General features: G+C 40.9%; 1 protein-coding gene across 3 annotated transcripts in view; it reads right to left on the reverse strand.

Annotated features, from left to right (window-relative positions):
• The window catches only part of galnt3 (UDP-N-acetyl-alpha-D-galactosamine:polypeptide N-acetylgalactosaminyltransferase 3 (GalNAc-T3)), a 95,459-nt gene that overhangs the window by 36,769 nt on the left and 31,069 nt on the right, over positions 1-27,621 (reverse strand). For 2 of the 3 annotated variants that reach the window (XM_068034530.1, XM_068034529.1), the window contains exons 2-6: positions 17,732-18,633; positions 9,123-9,729; positions 6,693-6,865; positions 5,869-6,018; positions 4,545-4,779 (exon numbers count right to left, since the gene is read on the reverse strand). In XM_068034530.1, coding sequence (XP_067890631.1) covers positions 4,545-4,779; positions 5,869-6,018; positions 6,693-6,865; positions 9,123-9,619 — 1,055 coding nt within the window. In that variant the 5' untranslated portion in view covers positions 9,620-9,729; positions 17,732-18,633. The remainder of the gene's footprint in view (positions 1-4,544; positions 4,780-5,868; positions 6,019-6,692; positions 6,866-9,122; positions 9,730-17,731; positions 18,634-27,621) is intronic. The other variant, XM_068034531.1, reaches the window with a different exon arrangement.

Genomic DNA, 27,621 nt, shown 5'->3' on the forward strand with positions numbered 1-27,621 from the left:
ACCTCACACAAATGGTCAAGGTCAGTGAGTGAATCTTCAAATGCCATATCCTACCCACTGCACCACCCAGCCCTCACACTGCACAGTGCACCACACCCCCATTACTCAGCTATCAGCAAATCGGACTCAGGCCTAATATTTATATGCCACACCTGACTCTCTCACACACTTACCACTGATACAAACCTCACACCCACATCTCACAGCTACCACATATGTCCAGCTATACATCCAAGACAGGCACATCACCCAAACACATTGCAACATACTCAGACACTCTCCCCTCTCCCTTGTTATGTGCCACTTTGTCCTGCAACAGAGAACCTGCTGCAGACAGGCACTGCTGCATCTCGAGCCCCTTGGAGGAGACGATGCTCTGAATTATTGGCATGTAAGTCACTAGGCCATTACAGCCATTACCACTGAAACTGTCCAGGATGACGGTATGTTCTTATCTTATGCAACTTCTCATATCTCACTTCAGCCTCATCCCACAATCTGCTATGAAGTACAAGTTGACTATGTACCTCTTGCTTTCCTTCCAAACCCCCATTCCCTTACCCCAACACTTCCCTTCTGCATTTATGCTTTCAGATACAAAGCAGCCCGCTTGATTGGCACCCCATCTACAAATATTCGCTCCCTCCACCACCGACGCACAGTGGCAGCAGTATGTACCATCGACAAGATGCACTTCAGCAATGCACCAAGGCTCCTTCGACTGCACCTTCCAAACCCCCGACCTCTACCAACTAGAAGGACAAGGGCAGCAAATGCATGGGAACACCACCACCTGCACGTTCCCCTCCAAGTCACACACCATCCTGACTTGGAACTATAATAGTCGTTCCTTCACTGTCGCTGGGTCAAAATCCTGGAACTCCCTTCCTAACAGCACTGTGGGTATACCTACCCCAAATGGACTGCAGTGGTTCAAGAAAGCAACTCACCACCACCTCCTCAAGGGCAATTAGGGATGGGTAATAAATGCTGGCCTGGCCAGTGACGCCTACATCCCATGAATGAATGAAAAAAAAAATACCCAAGGACTAACACCTAGCAAACCAGTGCAGCCTGAAGGCCGAGAAGAACAGCAGACATCAGAAGTGGCACTGTCACTTGATCAGACAGTTGCAGCCTCCAGTTTAGATACTGGCACTGCACATACTTTTAGGGAAGTATAGTGGTGGGATCTGCATGTGGTGAGTCAGTGGGCTGCAGCAAAGGCAAGGGGAAAGGATAGTGATTATGCCAGCTCCCTGGAGGATGTGGTTGCAGACTGAGAGAACTCAGATGAGAACTTTAATGGGGCAGCCTACAGGAAATGGCTGATGAGTATGCACACCAAAATGCTTGATACATTGGCAGGGCTGCTCCAGAGCCTCTTGTCATTGTAAAGGAGCAAAGCAGAAGCCAGATACAACTTGGCTCAGGGCTTTGCACAGAGCTTGTAGCCTATCCTTTCCAGCGCGGAAGTTGCGGCCAACTCTATGACCCAGCCTCGATGTCTCAGCTTCTATTGCAGCATAGGTAAAAGCCACCCGACATCTGAGTGCTGCAGTGGAAACTCAGATAGAGGTCATAAGACCTGTTTGTTGCCATGGAGGCTCAACTGTTGCCATCATGGTTGTGGACACCAGTGCTCAAATGGGCTTCACAGGAGTCCAGCAATCTGTGCTGCAGCAGATTACACGGATAGCTGAGGCATTGCCCTGGGTAAGCAGCAGTGGTTCAGTGCTGCACAAATCTGCACTGTCTCGGTGCTCATCACTGCCACTCGGCCAATGTCCCTGCTGCCGCCCATGCCAAGGTGATGCGGTCTGAAGCCAGGCCAAGGCCCAAAGCTGCTCGAAGGCATCCCGCAAGGCCATTTCCAATCTCCCCCACTAAAATTCAGCAACCTTCCATCAGCCATGCTGGAGAAACGGGGGTAGCATCATATAAATTCACCACACCAGGCAAAGGCACCTGCAAGACAGGCACTAGAGGTTAGTACAACAGTGAATACTTCAGTTTTGTATGTGTTATTGGAAGTGTCATTGAATAAAGTTGTTATGGAATGCTTTTTTATTTTAAACTTAAATTTTGGCCAGAGGATGCCCTGATGGTCCGTAGCAGTGGGATGAAAAGGTGGGGAATTGTGGAGCACTGGTGATGTAGGGATATCTTCAGGGGAACCAGAGTCTGATGAGCTACTTGCAGACAGCCCATCTGGAGCGATGGTGATTTCCTGGATTCCTCCTCCCTTCCTCTCCCTCCCGAGGTGCTCACCGAAGACCTGGTGACAAGGGCTGCATCCTCATGAGTTGCAGGTTGTGCAGGATACAGCAGACCACCATGAATATGGAGACACACTCCAGTGGGTATTGGAAGGCTATCCCTGAGCAGTCCAGATTAAGGAACTGTTGTTTGAGGACGCCGATGGTTTTCTCCATGATGCTCCTGGTCGCTGCATGGCTCGCGTTGTACAAGCATTGTCCCCATGTAGTCAGATGGCGGAGGGGAATCATGAGTGACATACAGAGTAAGAAGCAGTCGACAAGGCAGCTCGAAGATGGTGGAAATGGCTGATTGGTGCAAGATAAAAGAATTGTGGCTGCTGCCAGGATAGTGGGCATTGACTAATATGATGCTCTGTGCTTGATTACACACCAACTGCACATTGAGGGAGCAGAACCTTTTGTGATTCCAATACATCGCCTTGTTAAAATGTAGTGCCTGCAGTCCAAAAGCTTCCAGTAGGAATCCTGCTACCCTGGCAAAACCACAGGCCCACTTCTCTGTTTAGAGAGAAGACAATAATGTCCCCTCTCCTTGTGTACAGGGTTTAGGGTGACCTCCCTGATGCAGCAATACACTGCAAACTGGAAGGATCTTGAGGCATAGAAATTGATAGCGAGTGAGGGCCACTGGCAGCACTGTCCTCACCCTTCTCTGCAGCTGCAGTTCTAGTTGGAGGAAGTAGCACAGTTCATTGGCTATCTCTTTGTTGAACCATAACCATCTCAGACACTGCCTCTTGCTTAGGTGGAGGTAGAAGTGCTCTCTGTGTACCCTAGATGGGTATGACCCTATTGACTGCCCTCCTTCTTCATCTTCTCTCTGTTGCCTGTGCTCAATCTTCCTGGCTTGATATAGCCCAAGAGGGACAGCAACTTGGGCCCCCATGAGAGGGCAAGATTTCTGCTCCGAAGCCTTCAAAATCCAATCACCTCCTTGCAAAGGTTTAGTGCCACTCCCTCCTGGCTCAACTTGCAAGAGCTCCTCCAACATCCTAGTACACAGTACTCGCGCTAACTCTGCAGCAGCAAAAGAAAGTCAAAAACACTTCACCTGGAAGTCTTATGCTGAAGCCTTTAAATGGTGCTAGTGGTGGAATCCCTCTTGCGCCATGTCCAGCTGTGCATGTTTAAGAGAGAGGGTTAACAGGACCTACAAAGGTCCAAAATGGCAGGGCAGGTGCCAAATTAGACACTGACCAACATGATCTGCCCACTCCACATTCTTCTGGTGCACGCAAAGCACACCATCGCCCTTCCCAAGATGGTGATCGGCACAAGCCACAACAGATGTTGCTGGAAGCAGATCCCCTGCCATTTTCATGACCTCCTGGCTCCTGTAGTACTGAAATCAATGTAACTATTGAGCCAAATTTCTACAGCCACATGATGGAACTTGCTTTTTTTTTTAAAAAAGGAAGCAAAAGTCTTCATTTTTTAAAAACCAAAATTCATTTGGATGTGATAGAGAAATCCCTGCGATGGTCCTCTACAAGTTCTTCTGCATCAGTGCAACTTAAGCATGTTTTCAACCAATGCATAGAACTGCTAAATTGAATTTGAAATTGTGTAAGCTATCAAAAATGCTTTATACAGAAGTGCCATGTGGTTATTCAGTGTTAGTGTTCATAAAAGCTACTTGACTATTTCCCTATTAATTGATTCATTCACTGGTGTCCCCCTTTCCCACTACTCTATTCCAATAGCAGGTGCCTGTAAATTATTAAGTTTTCAATTCATTATTGACCACCATTCTATGTATTTCTTAATTCAATTATATCCATGTTTGATTAACAATTTCCTGCTTCCCACTGTTCCATTAAGCTATCGTATTTCCTGCTGCACCTATCACTCTATCAGTTTTCCAACTTTCAATGGTAGCCAGTATTCATTTATTCTTATACTGTTTTGCAAAGTGCACATTTTCTTCTAAGTAGGTTTTCGGCCACATGGTTCTGTACATTTCTCATTTCCATTTTCCTTAGAATTTTGTGCTGCCTAACAAAACCAATAATACCTTTTGTTGTGATTCTCCCTTCCCAATCTATTCAGTTTGTTGCTAATTATATAGTGAATTTCTCTTATCTACTGTTTTATGGTACACTGTTGTCATTTGGAGATCAAGAACTTTCCACAGTAGAATCATGACTCCCTTTGTGCAATGCCATGGGGGATTAAATTAATGTCTAATATTTATCTTGTAGTCCTTGCATCATAGTTTGTTAATATAATTATTACCTGAGCATTTTGAAAATATAAACTTACTTGATGGGATAAGTTTCATCTTTTCGCCTTTTTTTCTCATAGTCAGGAAGGGACTCCCATCCAAATGACAGACTCCAGTCAAAGTTACCCCTATTATGATTTTGTCCATATGGATTTGGTTTCATTACTTCAAATGTATTGAGGTCAATGCTGGAAATATCAGGGCTCACCACCGCTGTGTAATTCTCAGCTATTCTGCTCAACAGAGGCTCCAACCAACCATTGAAGCATTCACCTAACAGTTAAAAAAAAGTTTTGATGATAATAATTGATTTTAGGTAAATATCTGGCAGAATGCAAATAATTCCAATTCATAGCATAATTTTAAGTTAGAGAGATCTCAGAATACTAAAAACAAATTAATTTTTAGCTCTCAGAAGTTTCATTGCTCCCTGCAGGTTTCTTACTGAATAGCAAAAAAAATCAAATTTCTGGTTTTCCTCTACAGATATCCGCCATTTAATATCATATGATGCATAAGCATATATTACACACTGAAATACAAACAAGTTGGAAATTGGGATCAATTAAAAAAAGATTTTTTAGCAAATGAACAGTAGGGTAGAAGAGGAATGTACAATATAATAGAGTTATTTTGCCCAACCCATCACATTTTGGATTGGATTAACAAAAACAAAATGAAAAAAGTTAAAAGAGCTCCCATTAGTTATAATTTTGCATTTGATCTCGAATGGACCAGACTTTTCTAACATGTTCCCTTTGTATATAGAGCTTGGCCACAGCTTCCTTAAGCAGATAGCCGATCTTTAAGTGCCAGTGATCATGTAGACTAGAAAAGTAAATGTGGTCAATTAAGTCAATCATAAATTCAGCTTATTTACAATTAACTTATTTGACTTGTCTTTTAATTCTCAACACTTAATTTTAATACTTAGGTTCATTTCACTCTTGGGAGTATTGTTGGACTAGCCGCTGTTGCATATCCACCAAAAAAGTTACTTGGAATGGTCATCGTTACCAGTAAATATAATTCATGAATTATAACTAGCCTTATAAAATTTAACTATAGTAGCTCAGTTTGGCTGCTAACCTCCCCTGTAGGCATTTAAAAAAAATTATTCATTCATGAAACGTGGCCATCGCTAAACAACTGAGCATTTCAGTTATCAACCACACTGTTGTGGGCCATACATCATAATATTTGTAAAATGTAAACCGATCTAAGGTTGTGCACCCTTTTATAAGGATTAACTAAACATACTTCAAATGCTAACTTACTTTCTCAGATCCAAAGGTAATGTTTAATGATTATTCATAAAATTATTACATTCACTTTACTAAAAGTCAAAACTGGTCAACTTACAGTGGGCATCCAAGAAGGTCAGGACCTCTCCTGTTGCTATCGAGGCTCCAAGCAATCTTGCAGTAATTAACCCCTTCCTTTCCTGCTGACGGACAACTTTAACTATTTGAAATGGCTTCACATAATTATCCAATTGATCTTTTAAGTAATCTGTAGATAGAAATATTCGTTACCTTAGATTTCCACTCCAGCCAATTTCAATGAGCATAATCAGTTGAAAATAGTTAAGAAATCAGAATCCAGCAACAAGCATTGCACAAAGACATTTGTTCTATATCCAAAGTTACTTCATGAACCTAAAAACACTTATCGAAAGAAATCTAGTCTTTTAAAAAGATATGAAAATATACCTCAAGATTACCCAATGTCTGAATAGATATAAAATGATCATAATTAAACTAGAATGTTGGTCAGTACACTTATCCTAAATTGGAATGCAATACAAACTGGTCTAATTTCATAATTTCTTTCTTACAAAATAAACATAAAAGCTTCTCATGTGTTAATATTTTAAATGACCATTTTACGTCAAAAAAATATTGTAAGTAAATTGATGTTAACACTTATCTAAGGTTCATCTCAAATTAATAGCATTTGCTCACATTTTCAGGATATACTCAGTAGGTTTATATCTTTTCAAAATTTTACTTGAATAGAATTTTAGAAACAGAAGTAGAAGTTTGGCTATTTTGGCCATATATACTATGTAAACTATGGAACCACTGGATACCACAAAAATCCTTCATTTTAATTACTTATATGAAAGAAAAGTATTGATAATAGATGAAAGATTGGAAAAAGTATTGATGACTACTTGTACTTACCATCTGTACTTGCATCATCTACCATAATTATCTCTTTTAAAAATATAGCGGGCGAAGTATGCATTACACTGAAAACAGTTCTGAGTAGTGTAGACCAAGCTTCGTTGTGAAATACGATAATCACACTAGTAGTAGGCAGGGGAGGACATCGCTTAAATTTCTGCTCAATACATCTGGACAGAAAAACAACTCATAAGGATTGTGAAGACAATGAAATTCATGAAAATAGAAATGTTACTGTTACCGAGCCTTCATTTCATATGTCCTTTTAATTACACATCCAGCACAACTGCAGGAAAAGGTCAAATACTTCATTCTATGTTTAGTATATCAAGTCTGAAGCAATTTCAACTAATAACTGCTGCCTCATTTACTTTGTTAATTTCTCATTGGAGACCTTTGGAATAACATATACAATTCTGGACAGATTCCAATTTATGGAATTTTGCAATGACTTTCTATACAACTATTAGAAATAAACAGAAGTTTACTGGTATTAGTAAAGCTCAAAATACCAATTATGCACTACCTACTTTTACAACCCAAAGTTGTTCTGCAGCTAAACTTCCCTTCCTTTCTAAATATAAAAATACTATGAAATAGGTACAGTTCAGCACTGGATGACTTGATGTTTATACTGAAGACTATTTTAGTTTTTTTTTTATACGAACAAAAAGAATATTTAATATTCAGTAGTACATTACATTTGGATGCTTTTAAGGAATGAAAACATGAGGTATGTTATTGGATCTATATATCCCTACTGTCAGGTCTTAAGTAGAAACTAAATGTGTAGTTATTGCACAATAACTGAACACTATAAACAAGCTCTTTATAGCTCATAATTAATCTTCATTCACAGCAGGAAATGAAATATAACAGCTTAAATGTACAAACTTTTACACTAAAAGTGCAAGTAAAACAAAACAATCCTTTAAGTTTTTATACAATTGGGACACTTCATTATTGCCCTGTATAAAATCAATTGCTTAAACTTATTTAGTGGTTTACATTAGAAATTCAACTCAACAATAAAATGTTACTTTGAATTAAGTTAGTCAGAAATCTTTATACTCCATCAATAGTATTAAACGGATTCTACCAAAGGACTTACATTAATTCTGAATGTCTTTTAAAGTTCAGAAAACTGTGATATTACATTCAAGGGATACACAAGAGTGCATTTAACTGCAGTCACCTGTCAAAGACCAGTAGCTGCAGTTCAGTTTGCACTCAGACAGAATACAGTGGTGAATCTTACCAGCTGGAATTTCAACTATCCTGTTTAGGGCAGAGCTCTTCATATCCCTGGACACATGCATGGGCACAGAGTCTTCCAAAAAGATAGAAAATGTAAACCTTTGGAGAACAGGGAGGGGAGAATGTCTGCATTCTAAACATTTAAATTAAGACAGGTTACGCCATCTGAACATTTTGCAAAGTAAGTTCAACTCCTCACTGGATTTACATTCTATGCAGTGTTAAACTAAAGTGATGGGAGATTAGTTTCCAGGGAATATTAGTCCACATCACTGCAATTAGGTTGCATTCTGACTCCTGATTTGCATTGTTATTGCAAATCGATGCTAAATTGTCAATGAACTTGCAATATATATGTATTCTCTAAAAGGTTTGATGAACACATGCTCGTCCTATAGAATTTTAAAATTAATTTAAAAATAGTTAAATTGTTTTCACACTCATCAAATGTGAATAGTAATGTCAAGTTCAAATTGAACTGTCTTACCATTAAATATAAACAATTTGAGTACAGGAGCAAGGATGCCTTACTGCAGTTATACAGGGCCTTGGAGAGACCACATCTGGAGTGTTGTGTGCAGTTTTGGTCTCCTTATCTAAGGAAGGATGTTCTTGCCATGGAGGGAATGCAAAGAAGATTTACTAGGCTGATTCCTGGGATGGCAGGACTGACGTACGAGGAGAGATTGGATCAACTAGGCCTATATTCGCTAGAGTTTAGAAGAATGAGAGGGGATCTCATAGAAACCTATAAAATTCTAACAGGACTAGACAGGCTAGATGCAGGGACGACGTTCCCGATGGCTGGGGAGTCCAGAACCAGGGGTCACAGTCTCCGGATATGGGGTATGCCATTTAGAACTGAGATGAGGAGAAATTCCATTGCTAAGAGGGTGGTGAACCTGTGGAATTCTCTATTGCAGAAGGCAGTGGAGGCCAGTCATTAAATATATTCAAGAAGGAGATAGATATATTTCTTAATGCCAAAGGGATCAAAGGATATGGGGAGAAAGTGGGAACAGGGTACTAAATTAGACTATCAGCCATGATCTTTTTTGAATGGCGAAGCAGGCCCGAAGGGCCAAATGGCCTACTCCTGCTCCTATTTTTTATGTTTCTATGTAAGCCATAATTCACAAGCTCAAAATCAGATGCAAATATTAAACATACTCAGGTGGTCGAGTGTCTGGTCCGAGGCCTCTGTGTAAAGAGATTCGGTCACTTGCAAAAGCGTTGAAGCAATGTTTCTCATTTCCTCGATCTTTTTCCTTCTGCTCCTCTGGAGAGAGATTATCAGTATGAAATGGCTTCCCAGAAGCTCCAGGGGCATTTGAATCCTCAGCTGGCCGCTCCATAGAAGGTTTCAATTCTACTGCTGTGTAATATCCTGGCAAACAGGGCTTTTTGACATCTATAGAGCCTTGCTGTCTGATAGGTGCTCTTATCTGCATTTTTGGAATAGAATCTCTTAGATTGTTCACTGCTCCTATCATCATATGCAACACTTTGTCTTTCTTTACTGCCATTTCCTTCAGCCATGGCTCTTGTGTAGTACTTCCAACTACTTCCCTATGCATCAGAAATAAAAATGTGATAAACACAAGAGCTACAAGCGCAAGTTTCCAGGGCAAGTAACGTCTTCTTAAGAGCCTTCTAATTGTAGGCATGCTTATTTTTAAAAATCCACTCCAGAAATGTTGTTTTAATGTTTAGAATATCCAGCTCCCTGCAGCAAAGAGACTTGCACAAACTTTCATGAGGTAGTAAAATCTTAAATCTGAAAAATAAAGAGTCAATAAATATTATGCAAGCCTTAGGTACCATTCAGACCCAATACAGATTATTCTGGGGTTTTTTTTCCAGATAAAAGTGAAAATTACAAGTGATAGAAATCTGTTTGAAAAACAAATGTTAAAAATACATAACCAATCCATCGCTATCTGTAAAGAGGAAGGCACGGAGACATAAAGGGAGACAGGCAGAAAGGGACCTTATTTAAAAATGCTCTTACTCTATATGGCATACATTAATGCCTTAGCTGCAAGAGAAATAGCACTCTTAATACTATCTCATAATTTAACAAAACTGCTCACTTCTATAAATTTTGAAAAAATAAAAATTGCAATTTTATTTTAATCAATTTCTGTGTATTAGGTAAATAAATGCCTCTGAAAAAAAAAGGTCTTAAATTTAATGTACTTCGGCCTCTCACTAGTTACATCAACGACATTTTGGATTAAGCACTTGAGTTAGTTACATGTCCTGTATGCACCCAAGTGAACAGAGTATATTGTGTAAAATTATTTACTCTAAGGGTGCAGTTCCACAACAATTGAAAGGATGGTGCCTCCTAAAGTAAATGTATCCTGAATACATAATCAGCATTCAGGCTGACACTAGAGTGAAGAGAAATTCCTCCAAGTCCCACCTTGCTTTAGAGCTAGGACACCTGATTTGCACTACACTGGTTAGCACCAGGGAAAAGCTAGAACTGCTTCACATCAATATTAAATTACATACATATAGAAATTACAGCATAGAAACAGGTAGTTCGGCACCGCCAGGCTGTGTTTATGTTTATCCAGTGTGTACAATAGGGCCAATTGGTCACCCTGTGGCCTGCATTTTCTGAGGTGCCATGCTTTGGGTATATTGTAAAGCAGAGGTCTAACCTCCCTATCCCTTATACTACCAACAATTTGCAGCACAAACATTTAGAACTGAAGAAGGGATAGGGAAAAAGTCTAATGAATGGGGGAGGCTCTAGCAAAGTCTGGGCCATTATTTTCAATAGGCTTTGCATTTACAGCTAAAAGTTAGCAATTATAATTTATTTTATAGATATACAATGTACACCCAATTTCCACACTACATAGCAAATATAGCCAGTAAGGTCTAGGTCTCAACAAAAGCTAGCCAGAACCGACAACAAGGAATGCAAGACCAGTTGAAGCACAATGCTCTTTTTTGTGCTGTTTCAAAATGTTTCGCATCTACTTGCTATTTCGTGAAAACAACAGAGCAAATATCGACACTTCATGGAACCTTACTGCTTCCATGTTCAGCCCATATGTTCCTTATACGACACAGCAGGTTAGGGTTACAGCTGAGAAACATAAACGTTTGTTCCATGAAAATATTGAAGTTGATCTGTTTGCAACTATCACATTAATTCAGTTGATATATTTTCCAAACATCAAACATATGAACACATTGCTTCCCCTCCTGAATTTGATTCAGGAGGCATATTAATTGTTTTCTTTTCACTTTACAACATCTAAATTTTAAAATTAAAAACACTGACTGTCAAAATGTGCATGCAGGTTCAAACAAATTTCTTCCAATGTAATGTAAACCTCAGATTTAAAAATACGCTTGAACATAATGCAAACCTGTTAGTACTGCCATTTGCAGTGTATAAGTAACAATGGAATAAATTCCAAATAAGGCATATGTGAAACATATGTAGCTCATTAAAAAAAACTTTACACCCAGCTCAAGAACTTTGAGCAATGTCGCTCCTGCAGCTAAATTAGTAATTGCACTCCACGGTATGGCATTTCAGCTGAGGGAAGGCAAGGGGAAAATGTGAAAGAATGAGAAAAATACTAATATTTTGGGGGAAAGAGCACATTTATAAAGAGCTCACCACATTATGGTAAATTTTGACTGGCATAAATCATTTAATAATTTATTACTGGCTGATGAGACTCACACCAAATGAATGATATAAAAATAAAACCATACAGTCCACACAAATACACCATTATATACTTAAACACATGTAACCAAGTGTATCAAATTTTAACCATATTAAAGGGATGGATACTAATTCATTTATATCACCTTGGCTTTACAATATACTAAGCTGCCACGAAAAAGAAAATGTTGCATTTATTACAAACAGTACAAGTTCAAAATTTATAGCAAAAAATTGTACAGTGAAGCCAAGGAAATGACCCAGAATTTGCTGGAATGGAGCATCTCACAGCGAGTTGGTTTCCCTTCACCCTCAATTACTTTTGTGTCACAAATTGCTATAAGTGCAAATGGCAAACAATTCAATGAGTTAACAGGACATCTGGAACCTTGGTGAATGGTCAGACTTATTCAAGATGGCTCCTGAGTTGGCAGCTCCCGAGTGACCTGCTTTGTTGGACAACTCTATCCTTCATCAATTGCTCCTTCTCCCACAATCACCTCTCTTCCACTAAGTTCCCCTGATTCTAATAGCGAGTATATTTTAGCCCCAACGACAAGGGCCCAGTGTCCATCACCCTCCAAAAGCAAATCTGCTCTTGGTTTTCTTCAGTGAGAAATAGATGTTTGCTCAAAATTGGCTTCCAAATTCCTGGACTCGATGTCAATAATACGCTTCTCCACTAAACTGCACAGTTCGACTCGTTTGCTGTGTCTCTGATCTGCTTATCAGTAGCTTAAGTTTTAAGGTAACGTCATCTGGCCAACAGCCCATATCCCACCATTGCTGTTACCTGTTGAGCTTATGACATTCCCCGCTGTTTTTTCAGCTTCAGCTACAGTGTGGTACCTAGCCATAAATTCACTGTCCTGGGCAGTAGGCTATTTCTTTGTCATTTCTAGATCTTATGATGATTGCCAACTTTGTCACCAATTTTCTGCTCCCCACTCCCCTGCTGCTGATTGATTCTGCATACTTCCTGGCGCTTCATTCCCAAGGAAATACCTTCCAGCAGTGTGGCCTCCCTTCAAATAGCTTTTGGACTCACTTGCCGTTCACATCCTGCTCCAAAGCTAGAGACCAGGTCGTCAATGCTCAAAGTTGACTCCACCCTAATCATATCTTACAGACAATGTCCCAGACACCACCATCACCATCCTGAGGTGGCGGCACAGTCATATACAGTCAGGAGGGAGTTGCCCTGGGAATCCTCAACATTGATGCTAGACCCCATGAAATCTCATGGCATCAGGTCAAACATGGGCAAGGAAACTTCCTGCTGATTACCACCTACCATCCACCCCTCAGCTGATGAATCAGTGCTTCTCAATGTTGAACACCAAGTGGAAGAAGCACTGAGGGTAGCAAGAGCACAGAATGTAGTCTGGATGGGGGACTTCAATGTCAATCACCAAGAGTGGCTCAATAGCACCACTACTGACCAAACTGGCTGAGTCCTAAAGGAGCTAGTAGACTGGGTCTGCAGCAGGTGGTGAGGGAACCAAGAGGGAAAAACCTATTTGACCTCATCCTCACCAATCTACCTGTCGCAGATGCATCTGTCCAATACTGTATTGGTAGGGGTGCCAACCGCACAGTCCTTGTGCAGACAAATTCCCGTCTTCACATTGAGGATACCTACCATTGTGTTGTGTGGTACCATGCTAAATGGGATAGATTTTGAACAAGTCTAGCAACTCAGAGCAGGGCATCCATGAGGCGCTGTGGGCAATCAGCAGCAGCAGTACTGTATTCAGCCACAATCTGTAACCTCATGGCTCAGCATAACCCCCACTCTACCATGACCATCAAGCCGGGGAACCAATCCTGGTAGAATAAAGAGTGCAGGAGGGATCACCAGGAGCAGCACCAGGCATACCTAAAAATGAGGTGCCAACCTGGTGAAGCTACAACACAGGACTACTTCCATGCCAAACAGCGGTAGCAGCATGAAATAGACAGGGCTAAGCGATCCCACAAGCAATAGATCAGATCGAAGCTCTGCAGTGCTGCCACATCCAGTCGTGAATGGCGGTGGATAATTCAACAACTAACAGGAGGAGGCAGCTCCACAAATATCCCCATCCTCAACAATGGGGGAGCCCAGCACACATCAGCGCAAAAACCAAGGCTGAAGCATTCAAATCCATCATCAGCCAGAAGTGCTGAGTGGATGACCCATTTTGGCCTCCTCCCAAGGTCGCCAGCATCACAGATGCCAGTCGTCAGCCAATTAGATTCACTCCACATGATATCAAGAAATGGCTGAAGGCACTGGATACTGCAAAGGCAATGGGCCCTGACAACATTCCGGCAATAGTGCTGAAGACTTGTGCTCCAGAACTAGCCACGCCCTGAGCCAAACTGTTCCAGTACAGCTACAACACTGACATTTACCCGGCAATGTGGAAAATTCCCTAGGTACGTCCTGTCCACAGAAAAAAAGAGGACAAATCCAATCCTATCAGTCTACTCTCGATCATCAGCAAAGTGATGGAAGGAGTCGTCGACAGTGCTATCAAGCAGCACTTGCTCAGCAATAACCTGCTAACTGATGCTCAGTTTGGGTTCCGCCAGGGCCACTCAGCTCCTGACCTCATTACAGCCTTGGTCCAAACACAACAAAAGAGCTGAACTCCAGAGGTGAGGTAGGAGTGACGGCCCTTGACATCAAGGCAGAATTTGACCGAGTGTGGCATCAAGGAGCCCTAGCAAAACGGAAGTCAATGAGAATCAGGGGGAAACTCTCTGCTAGTTGGAGTCATACTTAGCACAAAGGAAGATGGATGTGGTTGTTGGAGGTCAATCATCTCAGCTCCAGGACATCACTGCAGGAGTTCCTCAGGGTAGTATCCTAGGCCCAATCATCTTCAGCTGCTTCATCAATGACCTTCCTTCAATCATAAGGTCAGATGAATGCATGATATTCAGCACCATTTGCAACTCCTCAGATACTGAAGCAGCCTGTGTCCTGACGCACCAAGACCTGGACAATATCCAGGCTTGGGCTGATAAGTGGCAAGTAACATTTGTGCCACACAAGTGCCAGGTAATGTCCATGTTAAACAAGAGAGAATCTAACCATTTTCCCTTGATGTGCAATGGAATTACCATCACTGAATCCCCCACTATCAACATCCTAGGGATTACCATTGACCAGAAATTGAACAGGACTCACCACATAAACACTGTGACTACATCAGAACCAATCTAATGAAGGGTCACAGGCCTGAGGCGTTGGCTCTTTTTCTTTCTCTCCACAGATGAAGGTGGCAGGACATATTGAGAGAGTGGTTAGTAAAGCATATGGGATCTTGAACATTGAGTACAAAAGCAGGGAAGTTATGCTGAACTTTTATAAGAGTTGTGGTTAGGCCCCAACTGGAGTACTGCTTCCAGTTTTGGTTACCACACTTTAGGAAGGATATGAAGAGATTTACCAGAATGGTTCCAAAGATGGGGCATTTTAGTTACAAGGTTAGATTGGAAAAACTGGGGTCGTTCTCCTTAGAGCAAAGGAGATTGAGGCTGATTTAATAGAGGTGTACAAGATTATGAGAGGCTTAGATAAGTTAGGCAAGGAAAAACTGTTGCCATTAACTAATGATACAACAATGAGGGGGCACAGATTGAAGATTTTGGGCAAGAGATGCCAGGGGAATATTAAGAACGTTTTTACGCAGCCGACGGTAATGACCTGGAACTCACTGCCCAAAAGGGTGGTGGACATAGAGACCATGACGTCAAGAAGAAATTGGATGGCCACTTGAAGGAAATAGACTTGTAGGGCTACTGGGATCGAGCAGGGGAGTGGGACTGACTGAGGAGCTCTGTGGAGAGCCAGCATAGACTCGATGGGCTGAATGGTCTCCTTCTGTGCCTAGAATGACTATGAGTAAGAGCAGTTCAGAGGTTAGGAATTCTGCGACGAGTAATTCACCTCCTGGCTCCCCATTGCTGTCCACAATCTACAAGGCACAAGTCAGGAGTGTGATGGAATACTCGCCACATGCCTGGATGATTGAAGCTCCAGCACTCAAGAAGCTCGACTCCATCCAGGACAAAGCAGCCTGCTTGACTGGCACCCCATCCACCACCTTCAACATTCTCTCCCTTCACCATTGACACAGTGACAACATCTACAAGATGCACTGCAACAAATCACCAAGGCTCCTTTGACAGCACCTTCCAAACCCATAACCTCTAAAACCTAGATGGACAAGGGCAGCAGATGCATGGGAATACCACCTGCAAGTTCCCCTCCAAGCCACACACCATCCTGACTTGGAACTATTATCACATTCCTTCACTGTTGTTGGGTCAAAATCCTGAAACTCCGGGACAGCACTGTGAGTGTACCTACAGTCCAAGGACTGCAGCGGTTCAAGAAGGCAGCTCACCACCACCTTCTCAAGGGCAATTAGAGATGGGCAATAAATGCTGGCCTAGCCAGCGATGCCCACATCCCATGAACAAATAAAATTGATGTACAAAGTGAGTCACATTTTGCTCCAATGAAAGGAACAGACAGTGAGCAGATTTTCAAACAGTTGTTATCCCTAATGCAGAAACAATCCCCTGGCAATAGTAAAATATTTGATTTTCAACTTGAGCTGAAATTCTAATGCTCTAAGTTTCAGCTAATGCTTTACTGTGTTTGACAAAAATAAATCCTTTCCTATAAACACAGAAATAAACTTTATGGTGTACTACAGGCTGTAATAATAATTTATAAGACTGATAGCAGCAGCAAGGGTGCCAGCCAGACATATGCTAACCTCCTCATATGATCATCAATATTTAAATGCTTTGAGACAGGAGTGCCTGTATTCTCTAAACATTTAAATCAAATCTGTAATTTTAAACATGCCCAAAAAGCTTCGCTCTTTGAGCATTTTTTGATACCATACTCAATTTTATTTTTAAATTTTCTCCAGATGGGGATGGCACTGGCAAGTCAACATATACAGCTCAGCCTTAGTTGCCCCAAGATGGGACTGGATGCTTTCCTTGAACCACTCATATTTGTGCTGTTCTTGCTCCCACAGTTGCATAAGGTAGGGAATTCCAGAATATTGATTCAGCACTGATGAAGGAATGACAAATTATGTCCAAATCAGCATGGTGCACAACTTGGAGGTGATTTTATTGTACAGCATTGCTACTCTTGTCCTTGATGATAGAGGTTGCATCAAAGTAACAATGGTGACACTGTAGTGCATCCTATGGACTACATGTACTGCAGCAACACTGCACCAGTGGGCACCAAGTCCAGTGGAGCATCAATCAAGCAAACTGCTTTGATTTGGATAATGCCCGGCGGTTAGTATTCCATTTCACTTCTTACTTGAGCCTGGTAGTTAGTGGCTGCGAGGTCAGGAGGTGAATCATTGGTCACAATGTCTCTGGCCTGTTCTTCTAGCTAGAGTGTTGATCTGGTTGATACAGTTAAGCTTAGTGTCAAATGTGACCCTCAAGATGTTGATGATTTAATGATGGTGTTACTTCTGAAGCTCAAGGGAAGGTTTTTGTTTGAGACAGTCACTTACAGGACGAGAGTGTTAGCTGCCTTTGTCAGCTCAAGCCTAGATGCTATTCATGTCCCACAGAATGCTAACATGAGTTGCTTTAATCACAAAGGAATAGGAGGTAAAACTGTGGAATCATTAGTAAACAGCCCCACTCCAGACCTTATGATGGAGAGAAGGTAACTTATAAAGCAGCTAAAGATGTCTGGGCTGAGACACTTTGTTGAAGAACTTGTGCAGTAATGTCCTGGGGCTGAAATAACTAGTCTTCCACAACCATCTTCCTTTGCATCAGGTGTAACTCCAGCCACAGGGCGGGATTCACTTTAACTCCCATATGAGTAATCTTTGGCACTAAGCTCAGACAAATGCTGTAAAGAAATAGTGTTTTTTTTCTTAGTGTTATACTCCATGCAGTCTCAAACCCAACATTATCTCACAACTTCTCGCGTCCAAATTATTATCTACACACCCTTAAAATCAGAAGTCTAGTTTTTTCCCCTTAAGTTTACATTTTTAATGCTTAAATGACTGAGTAAAAGGTGGCTTACCGCACGTGCCGGTTTCTGGAAGTGCCTCAATAACTTGTAGGTGAATGACTGGAAAACCTGAATCCAGAAACGCTCTCAAGGTAACCGGTCTTCAGCTGAAAGGAGATCTGGGGACGATCTTCAAGAAAGTACCTGGATAGTTTCTTTTTATTAAGATGAAACATCAATCGTGAGTTGATGAACTCGATGGGAGTTTGGCTGAAATAAGTCAGTTTTCATTGCTTGTGGAACTCAGGGCGGGGCGATACCGTGACGCAAACAGGAGTCTCAACGTGAGACTCAGTCAGGACTTGTCACTTCCAGCCTGCTTTCCCGAGCCAACAAAGGAGCTGTGCAACTTGCTGAAGTGACCAGGCTGCCCTCCGTAAGCAGCACAATGCAGCTGCTTTCCGTGGGCAATTCCGCCGCCCTCACTCTCCAATCCTCTCGCACTCACTCTCAGCACCAACTTCCGCCTCGTTGGAAACAGGTGTGTACACTCAGGTAGGCGCGCATGCGCCAGCCCCAATTCCAGGTGAGCTTGCTTCGGGCAGGAAATTTAAAGTGACCGCACCACCACGACTGGAATCCGAAACATGTCCAAAAGTTAGTGGTCATATCCGTCCACACAAATCACGTCCAAGTTCAGGTGTAAAAGCACTGGTAAACTCGCATTTAAATCGTTCAAGTGTTTTCAAAACTCTTCATATTGTGAAAATTGAGGATACATTTTCGGGAGTGAATGATAGGAATATTAATTTCCGGAGTTTGCGTCATAAAACCATCCACGTAACCGATATACCAACAAAGACGTGGGAATGCCGCATCGCTTTGTGAAGTAATGAAGCGAATCGCACTGCAGGAGTGGGCTGGATGCGCTCGCTGTACAAAGGGACCACGTGCGACAGATATTAAACTAGGTCCTGTAAAGAAAGTTAGAGAAGCTTATCCAAGTCACACGATAGTGAAAGAATACTTCCAGATTAGGTCTACCAATCTGTGTAAAAGTTTTCTAACGTTGCCTCTCGGTTTATTTACATTGCTTGTGTACTGAGAGAAAGTTCGTCTTGATCAAAATAACATTTTTCTTGCTATCACTAATTTTAAATCAAAACAAACTGTATTCGGACTGAATAACTAGAGTTTGCCAATCCAGTTGGCTGGATGCAATATTTCAAAAATGTCCAAAAGACCCCCTTCTACTCTAAACGATGTCATCCTGTAGGGCAAAATTCCTGATACGGATACATATCCAAACGCGTGCCAACGAACAGAACTACAAAAAGCCGAGCTTTTAGGCTCATGCAGGAAAACACTAGTTCCGAGCCTCTGCTGTTGTCTCTCAGATCTGAACACAGCAGCAGGATACGGGAAATTACACATGGTTACATTATACAGAATGTGTTTTACCTGGAGACAATAGGTCGTTATTTGTTTAAACCAAAGCAAGGTGCTTTCAACTTCATTATGCCTTAACATGTTTCAAAATCCTATGTATTGAAAACACCTCTTATTAGGATTGGTATTTTATGTGAATCAATCCATGGATAAAATTAAAAGCAAAATACTGCGGATGCTGGAAATCTCAAAAAAAAACAGTGCTGGAAATACTCAGCAGGTCTGATTCTGTTTCATCAGAACAGTTGATGAAAGGTCACTGACCTGAAACGTTAACTCTGCTTCTCTCTCCACAGATGCTGCCAGACCTCCTGAGTATTTCCAGCATTTTCTGTTTTTATTCCATGATAAAGATTACCGTAAATAACTGACATTTTCTTAATCAGAATTCGCATGCTTTCTTCCGATATCACATCAATTCAATGATGAACAATCATTTCTATTTTAGTAAAGATGACAGCATTGTCCGCACAGATGATTCAATCTCAGTACAAAAAAAAATGCGGAATAATAATTTAACACAAAGCAATATCCTGTCCTATTGAAACGTCTATTTGTGTCATTGGTCGTGTCCAACGAGAAAGACCTGTCATCAAATTTGTAATCTTGCAGGTAAGAACTTCAGTAAGAAAATTATGAGATTATACGAGCATTATCTTGAAATAGCAATTGAATTGAAAAGCGTTATTGTAAACTGAATGACTCATAATTCAATTGCGTTCTTTTTTACGTAACAATTGAGCATTTATTTTAGCAGTTTCCCAAAATGATTTTAAACCCCACTTTTTGGCAATACACTTTCAGGGACATAATACTACAATTACCTACATAGTACTTCAAGATGTTTGTTGCAGTTCAACAGAAACAGTTTCCAATACAGAATTTTATCTTAAGAACTATTTGGCAGCTCTATGGGATATGATGACTCAGGGAGAGGCATACGTTAAAAGGTAGAATTAAGCATAACGTCTAGAAATTGAGAGAGCTGTAAAGTTGCATACTGCTTACTTGTAGTTTTTACTTTTTTAAGATTGTTAGTTCCTTTGGATTTACTTTGTTTTATTAATCTCACTTTATTTTGTTTTTAGGAAGACGCAGAGTTCACAAATTGAATTATAGGAGTAAATAAGCATTGTATTTAATTTGTAGAAGAGTGGGGTAAAAACAGGATGATGCAAGATAGTTAGGTTGAATATTAACCAAGCAGGATCCGGGAAGCTAAATTAAATATGAAAGGGAAGGGTGTTAAATAGAGATAAGCAAAATAAAGTGAGAATAATAAAACAAAGTAAATCCATTGGAACTAACAATCTAAAAAAGTGAAAACTACAATTAAGCAAAAAAGCAGAATATTTCAGATGTGAGAAGAGTAGAACTTCCTCAGGATGGGCGATCCTGGGATAGTAGCGGCAGTAAATTAACCAATAAAGCAAACAAAAAAACAAATACCGTCGAAGCCTATATTTCTCTTTCTGCAGATACTACCCGGCCTGCTGAGTGCTTTCCGCCATTTTATGGTTGTATTAAAAACTGTTCTCAAATGGGTATACCTGAATACTAAATGTAGTCAAAAAATGAGTTAAGAGATCAATGTTAGCAGGAAATTTTGCGAAAAACATTACATAAACATAGTTTAATTCAGAAAATTTGAATTTATTTAATATTGAGGGATATAAACAGTTCCATAAGGATAAAAATACCAGAGGAGGAGCAGTACCTTTATTTGTACAGGGGACTCTCGAAAAGAAAGTGCAAGTGACCACCCTGCCTCTGCTCATTTGCACTGAAACCCTCATGCACTTCTGTGTTATCTCTAGACTTTATTACTCCAACACCTTCCTGACTCGCTTCCACATTCTTTCCTCCATAAATCTGAGATCATCCAAAACTCTGCTGCCCCTGTCCTTACTCGCACCGTCCCGTTCACCCATGGCCCGTGCTTGCTGACCTACACTGTCTGCCAATTAAGAAGCACCTTGATTTTAAAAATTCTCATCCTTGCTTTCAAATTCCTCCAGGGCCTTGCCCCTCCCTGTCCTTGTAATCTCCTCTAGTCCCACAACCCTCCAAGATGTCTGTGATACCTGCGCTCATCTAATTCTGGCCTCGAGTTTTTAATTGCTCCATCGTTGGTGTCTATGCCTTCAGCTGCCGAGGCCTTAAGCTCTGGAAACTCCTCCACCTCTCTCTCTCTTTCCTCCTCCAATATGCTTTTTAAAACCTACCTCTTTGGCCATCTGCTCTAATGTTGCCTTATGTAGCTTGGTGTTACACCTTGCTTATAATGCTCCTCTGAAATGCCTTGGGACATTTATTATGTTAAAGGTGCTCTGTAAATACAAATTGTTGTTGTTAACCCAGGGGTAAAAAACACAATATGAAGAACCTGTGTTAATAAGGACAGAGGGCAGGGTTAACAATAGAGGTCTATTACAGGCCTACCACACCCTTTCTTAACAGGAAGAGAATAATAACATATTATGTGATGGGATATAAAGGGTATGTAAAGATAATAATGTCATCATGGGTGATTCCAATCAACCCAATATAAACTGGAAAATGGAAGCAAGGCAACAGAAGCAGAACTAGAATTTGCTTTTGACATGCTATATCACTGATCCCATTAACAGTAACTCATATCTACATTACTTTTAACAATTGGAATAATATCCATAATATAGGCAATTTTGAGCAACTCACATTGTTCCACTCCTTTCACCTCCTTTACAATCCTCACTCTGTACTACCTCCCGAGCCCTCCCTGAATTTCATAGGAAGATAGCAACATAGAAGCAGGAGTAGGCCATTTAGCTGGTCGAGCCTGCTCCGCCATTCAGTTAGATCATGGCTGATTGTCTACCTCAACGCCACTTTCCCCTGGTATCCCCATATCCCTTGATGTCATTAGTATCCAGATATCTATCAATTTCTGTCTTGAACATGCTGAATGATTAGAGCTTCCACAGCCCTCTGGGGTAGAGAATTCCAAAGATTCACCACCCTCTGAATGAAGAAATTCCTCCTCATCTCAGTTTTAAATGGCCTACCCCTTATCCTGAGACTATGTCCCTAGTTTTAGACTCACCAGCCAGAGGAAACATCCTATCTACATCCACCCTAGTCACGCCCTGTAAAAATGTTGTAAGTTTCAATGAGATCACCTCTCATTCTTCTAAACTCTAGAGAATACAGGCCCAGTTCCCTCAATCTCTCCTCATAAAACAATCCCACTATTCCAGGGATTATTCTGGTGAACTTCCATTGCATTCCCTCTATGATGAGTATATCGTTCCTTAGATGAGGAGACCAAAACTGTACATAATACTCCAGGTGCAGTCTCACCAAGACTCTATACAACTGCAGCAAGACTTCATTACTCATGTACTCAAAACCCCTTGTGATGAAGGCCAACATACCATTTGCCTTCCTAATTGCTTGCTGCACCTGCATGCTAGCTTTTAGTAACTCATGAACAAGGTTCCTTTGGACATCATCACTTCCCAACCTCTCACCATTTAAGAAATACTCTGCACTTCTATTTTTCCTACCAATATGGATAACTTCACACTTATTCACATCAGATTGCATCTGCCATATTCTTGCCCATTTAATTAGCCTGTCAAAGTCCCCTTGAAGCCTCTTTGCATCCTCCTCACAACTTACATTCCCACCGAGTTTTGTGTCATCAGCAAATTTGGAAATATTACAATTAGTCCCCACATCCAAATCATTTATATAGATTGTGAACAGCTGTGGCACCAGCACTGATCCTTGTGGATCATATCTCACTAGTAACATCCTGCCATCCAGGGAATGACCCGTTTATTCCTACTCTCTGTTTTCTGTCTGTTAATCAATTCACAATCCATACCAGTATATTACCTCCAATCCCATGTGCTCTAATTTTGTTTTCTAACCTCCTGTGTGGGACCTTATCAAAAGCTTTCTGAAAATCCAAATACACCGCATCCACTGGTTCTCTTTCATCCATGCGACAAGTAACATCCTCAAAAAACTCCAACAAGTTTGTCAAACATGATTTCCCTTTCATAACTCCATGTTGACTCTGCCCAATCATATCATTATTTTCTAAGTGTCCAGTGATCACATCCTTAATAATAGATTCTAACACTCCCCTACTATTGATGTCAAACTAACAGTTCTGTAGTTCCCTATTTTCTCTCTCCCTCCTTTCTTAAATAGTGGGGTTACATTTGCTACTTTCCAGTCTGCAGAAACCTTTCCAGAATCTATAGAATTTTGAAAGATAACCAGCAATGCATCCACTTTTTCTATAGCACCTCCTTCAATATTCTGGGATGTAGCTCATCTGGTCCAGTGGATTTATCAACCTTCAATCCAGTTAATTTTTTGAATACTACCTCTTAGTAATAGTAATTTCTTTCAGCTCCTCATTTTCACAAGTGCCTTGTTTCCCTAGTAATTCTGGGAGATTTTCTGTATCTTCCTCCATGAAGACAGACACAAAGTTATTGTTTAGTTTCTCTGCCATTTCCCTATTCTCCATTATAAATTCTCCTGTCTCCACATATAATGGACCCACATTTGTCCTTGCTAATCTTTTCCTTTACACATACCTAAGGAAACTTTTACAGTCCTTTATGTTTCTCGCTAGTTTGCATTCATATTCTCTTTTCCCTTTATTTATCAATTTCTTGGTCATCCTTTGCTGGATTCTAAATTGCTCCCAATCCCCGGGCTCACCACTTTTTCTGGCAATCTTATAAGCCACTTCCTTTGATCTAATGCAATCTTTAACTTCTTTTGTTAGCCACAGTTGATTCATCTTTCTTGTTGAGTTTTTATGTCTTGGAGGAATGTATATTTGTTGTAGACCATGTCATACTTCTTTAAATACTAGCCATTGCCTATCTACTGTCAAATCCTCTAGTGTATTTTCCCAATCCACCATAGCCAACTTGCCCCTCATACCTTCATAGTTTCCTTTGTTCAGATTTATCACCCTAGTTTCAGAATGAACTACATCACTTTCAAACGTAATGTAAAATTCTATCATATTATGGTCACTATTTCCCAAAGGCTCCTTTGCAGCAAAGTTATTAATCAGCCCTTTTCATTACATAATACCAAATCTAAAATAGCCGATTCTTAGTTGTGATGAGAGGTCACTGACCTGAAATGTCAACTTTGCTTCCTGCTCCACAGATGCTGCCGGACCTGCTGAGTATTTTCCAGCACTTTTTGTTTTTATTTCTGATCCCTAGTTGGTTCTTCAACGTACTGCTCCAGAAACCCAGCTCGACTGAGATATCCTCCCTCCTATCTTCCCTTAAATCTCTGCACTGAACAACTCACATTCGCAATCTAAACCTCCACTTCAAATCACCTTGCCCTCTTCTCTGACCACCTTACATCCCTTAACCTCTCCCTCAATATAAAATCTCTTACCCATATTCAAGGTCACCTCCTCACCCTTGTCATCCCACATGGGCTCTCTACTCCCATGGTTTTTATCACAAATAAGGCCATCTCTGACCACTTTTTTGTATTTCTCACCACTCTCTCACATAGAATCATAGAATGATTACTGCACAGAAGGAAGCCATTCGGCCAGTCATGTCCATGCTGGGTCTCTGCAAGAGCAACTCACTTAGTCCCACACCCTGCCTTTTCCCCGTAGCCCTGCAAATTTTTTCTCTTCAGATAATTATCCAGATCTCTTTTGAAGGCCTCGATTGAATCTGTCTCCACCACCCATGTACCCCTACCCTTTTCCAACCTCAGTTTCTTCTACATAAGTGACTGCAAAAACCTCTTCCCAAAGCCCATCAGATTTGGCTGGATGACATCAAGTGCAAACAGACCTCACTCTCTACTAAAACTGTTCATTACTCCAGGATCATCCTGAAAATAAAAAAAAAATCCCTCAATTTCACTTTCCCATCGCCAACCATCTCCACAGACCCCCTTCACCTTCAACAACAAGTGCAAGGAGCTCATGGGATTTCTTTGTCACTAAGAATAAGACCATCTCTTTCGATACCTATGCTGCTTCTCCTTGCCAAGCCAAACTTCCTCCAAAGCTCTTCTGCCATAGCCCTGAACCCATGTCTTTTGCTATTTCTGCTCCCATTTCCCTATATGCTCTATCTGAGCTTACCTTGTCCGAGAGACCCACCTCTTGATCCCTTGACTCCATTCACACTAAACTGCTAACCATCCAACTTCCCTGCCTCATCTTCATGCTAGCTGATATTGTAAATGATCCCCTCTCCTCAGATATTATCCCCTTACCTTTCAAAATTATCACAATCACCCCCTTCACCACCAAAATAAATACCCTTGAATCCTCTGTCCTTGCAAATTGGTGCCCAATTTCTAACCTAACTTTTCCCCTCCAAAGATCTTGAATTTATTGTTGTCTTCTAATTTTGTGTCCATATTTTCCACAACTCCAAATTCGAATCTTTGCAGTTAGATTTCCATCCCATCGCATATTGAAGTCCATGTGAAGTTTTCCACTTTGGTAGAAAAAAACAGAAAGGCAGAGTATTTCTTAAATGGTGAGAGGTTGGGAAGTGTTGATGTCCAAAGGGACATGGGTGTCCTTGTTCATGAGTCACTAAAAGCTAGCATGCAGGTGCAGCAAGCAATTAGGAAGCCAAATGGTATGTTGGCCTTCATCACAAGGGATTTTGATTACAAGTGTAAAGAACCTTTGCTGAAATTGTATAGAGTCTTGGTGAGACCGCACCTGGAGTATTGTGTACAGTTTTGGTCTCCTCATCTATGGAAGGATATACGTTTCATAGAGGGAGTGCAATGGAGGTTCACCAGACTAATCCCTGGAATGTCGGGATTGTCCTATGAGGAGAGACTGGGCCTATATTTTCTAGAGTTTAGAAGAATGAGAGATGATCTCATTGAAGCATACAGAATTCTTATAGGGCTCGATGGGGTTCATGCAGGAAGGATGTTTCCCCTGGCTAGAGTGTCGAGAACCAAGGGACACAGTCTCAGAATAAGAGGTAGGTCATTTAGGACAGAGATGAGGAGGTATTTTTCATTCAGAGGGTGTTGAATCTTTGGAATTCTCTACCCCAGAGGGCTGTGGAGGCTCAGTCATTGAGTATATTCACGACAGAGATTGATAGATTTCTAGATATTAAAGATATCAAGGGATAAGGGGATAGCGCAGCAAAATGGTGTTGACGATTTTAGAATCCAGCAAAAGAGGACCAGGACATTGATAAAGAAAGAGAGATTAGAATATGAATGTAAACTGGCAAGAAATATAAATACGGATTGTAAAAGCTTCTATAGGTATGTAAAAAGGAAAAAAATGGCAAAGACAAATGTCGGTCCATTACAGGCAGAGATAGGAGAATTTATAATGGGAAATAGAGAAATGGCAGAGAAGCTAAATAATTATTTTTTGTCTGTCTTCACGGAGGAAGATATAAAAAGTCTCCCTGAAATACTTGAGATCCAAGGGTCTAGTGAGAATGAGGAACGGAAAGAAATTAGGATTAGTTAAAAAGTAGTATTGGAGAAATTAATGGGACTGAAAGTTGACAAATCCCCGGGACCCGATGATCTTCACCCTAGAAGGTTGAAAGAGATGGCTAGAGAGATAGTGGATGCATTGGTAATCATTTTTCAAAATTCTATAAATTCTGTAATGGTGCCTGCAGATTGGAAGGTTGCACATGTAACCCCATTGTTTAAGAAAGGAGGGAGAGAGAGATTGGGGAACTACAGACCTGTTAGCCTGACATCAGTAGTAGGCAAAATACTAGAATCTATTACAAAGGATGTGATTACTGAATACTTAGAAAATAATGGTCAACATGGATTTATGAAGTGGAAATTATGTTTGACAAACTTGTTAGAGTTGTTTGAGGATGTTACTAACAGAATGGATAAGGGGGAACCAGTGGATGTGGTGTATTTGGGCTTTCAGAAGGTAAAATTAAAGTGCATGGGATTGGAGGTAATATACTAGCATGAATTGAGGCTTGGGTATCAGGCAGAAAACAGAGAGTAGGAATAAATGGGTCATTCTCAGGTTGGCAGGCTGTGACCAGTGGGGTACCACAAGGATCAGTGCTTGGGTCCCAGCTGTTCACAATCTATATAAATGATTTGGATGTGGGGACCAATTGTAATATTTCCAAGTTTGCGGATGACACAAAATTTGTGGGAATGTGAGTTATGAGGAGGATGCAAAGAAGCTTCAAGAGGATTTGGACAGGCTGAGTGAGTGGGCAAGAACATGGCAGATGGAATATAATGTGGATAAGTGTAAGGTTATCCACTTTGGTAGGAGGAATGGAGGTGCAGAGTATTTCTTAAATGGTGAGAGATTGGAAAGTGTCCAAAGGGTCCTCGGTGCCCTAGTTCATAAGTCACTGAAAGCTAGCATGCAGGTGCAGCAAGCAATTAGGAAGGCAAACAGTATGTTAGCCTTAATTGCAAGAGGATTTGAGTACAGGAGCAAAGAAGTCTTGTTTCAATTGTATAGAGCATTG

The sequence above is a fragment of the Heterodontus francisci genome, chromosome 7 (assembly GCF_036365525.1).
Source record: "Heterodontus francisci isolate sHetFra1 chromosome 7, sHetFra1.hap1, whole genome shotgun sequence".
Lineage (NCBI taxonomy): Eukaryota > Metazoa > Chordata > Chondrichthyes > Heterodontiformes > Heterodontidae > Heterodontus > Heterodontus francisci.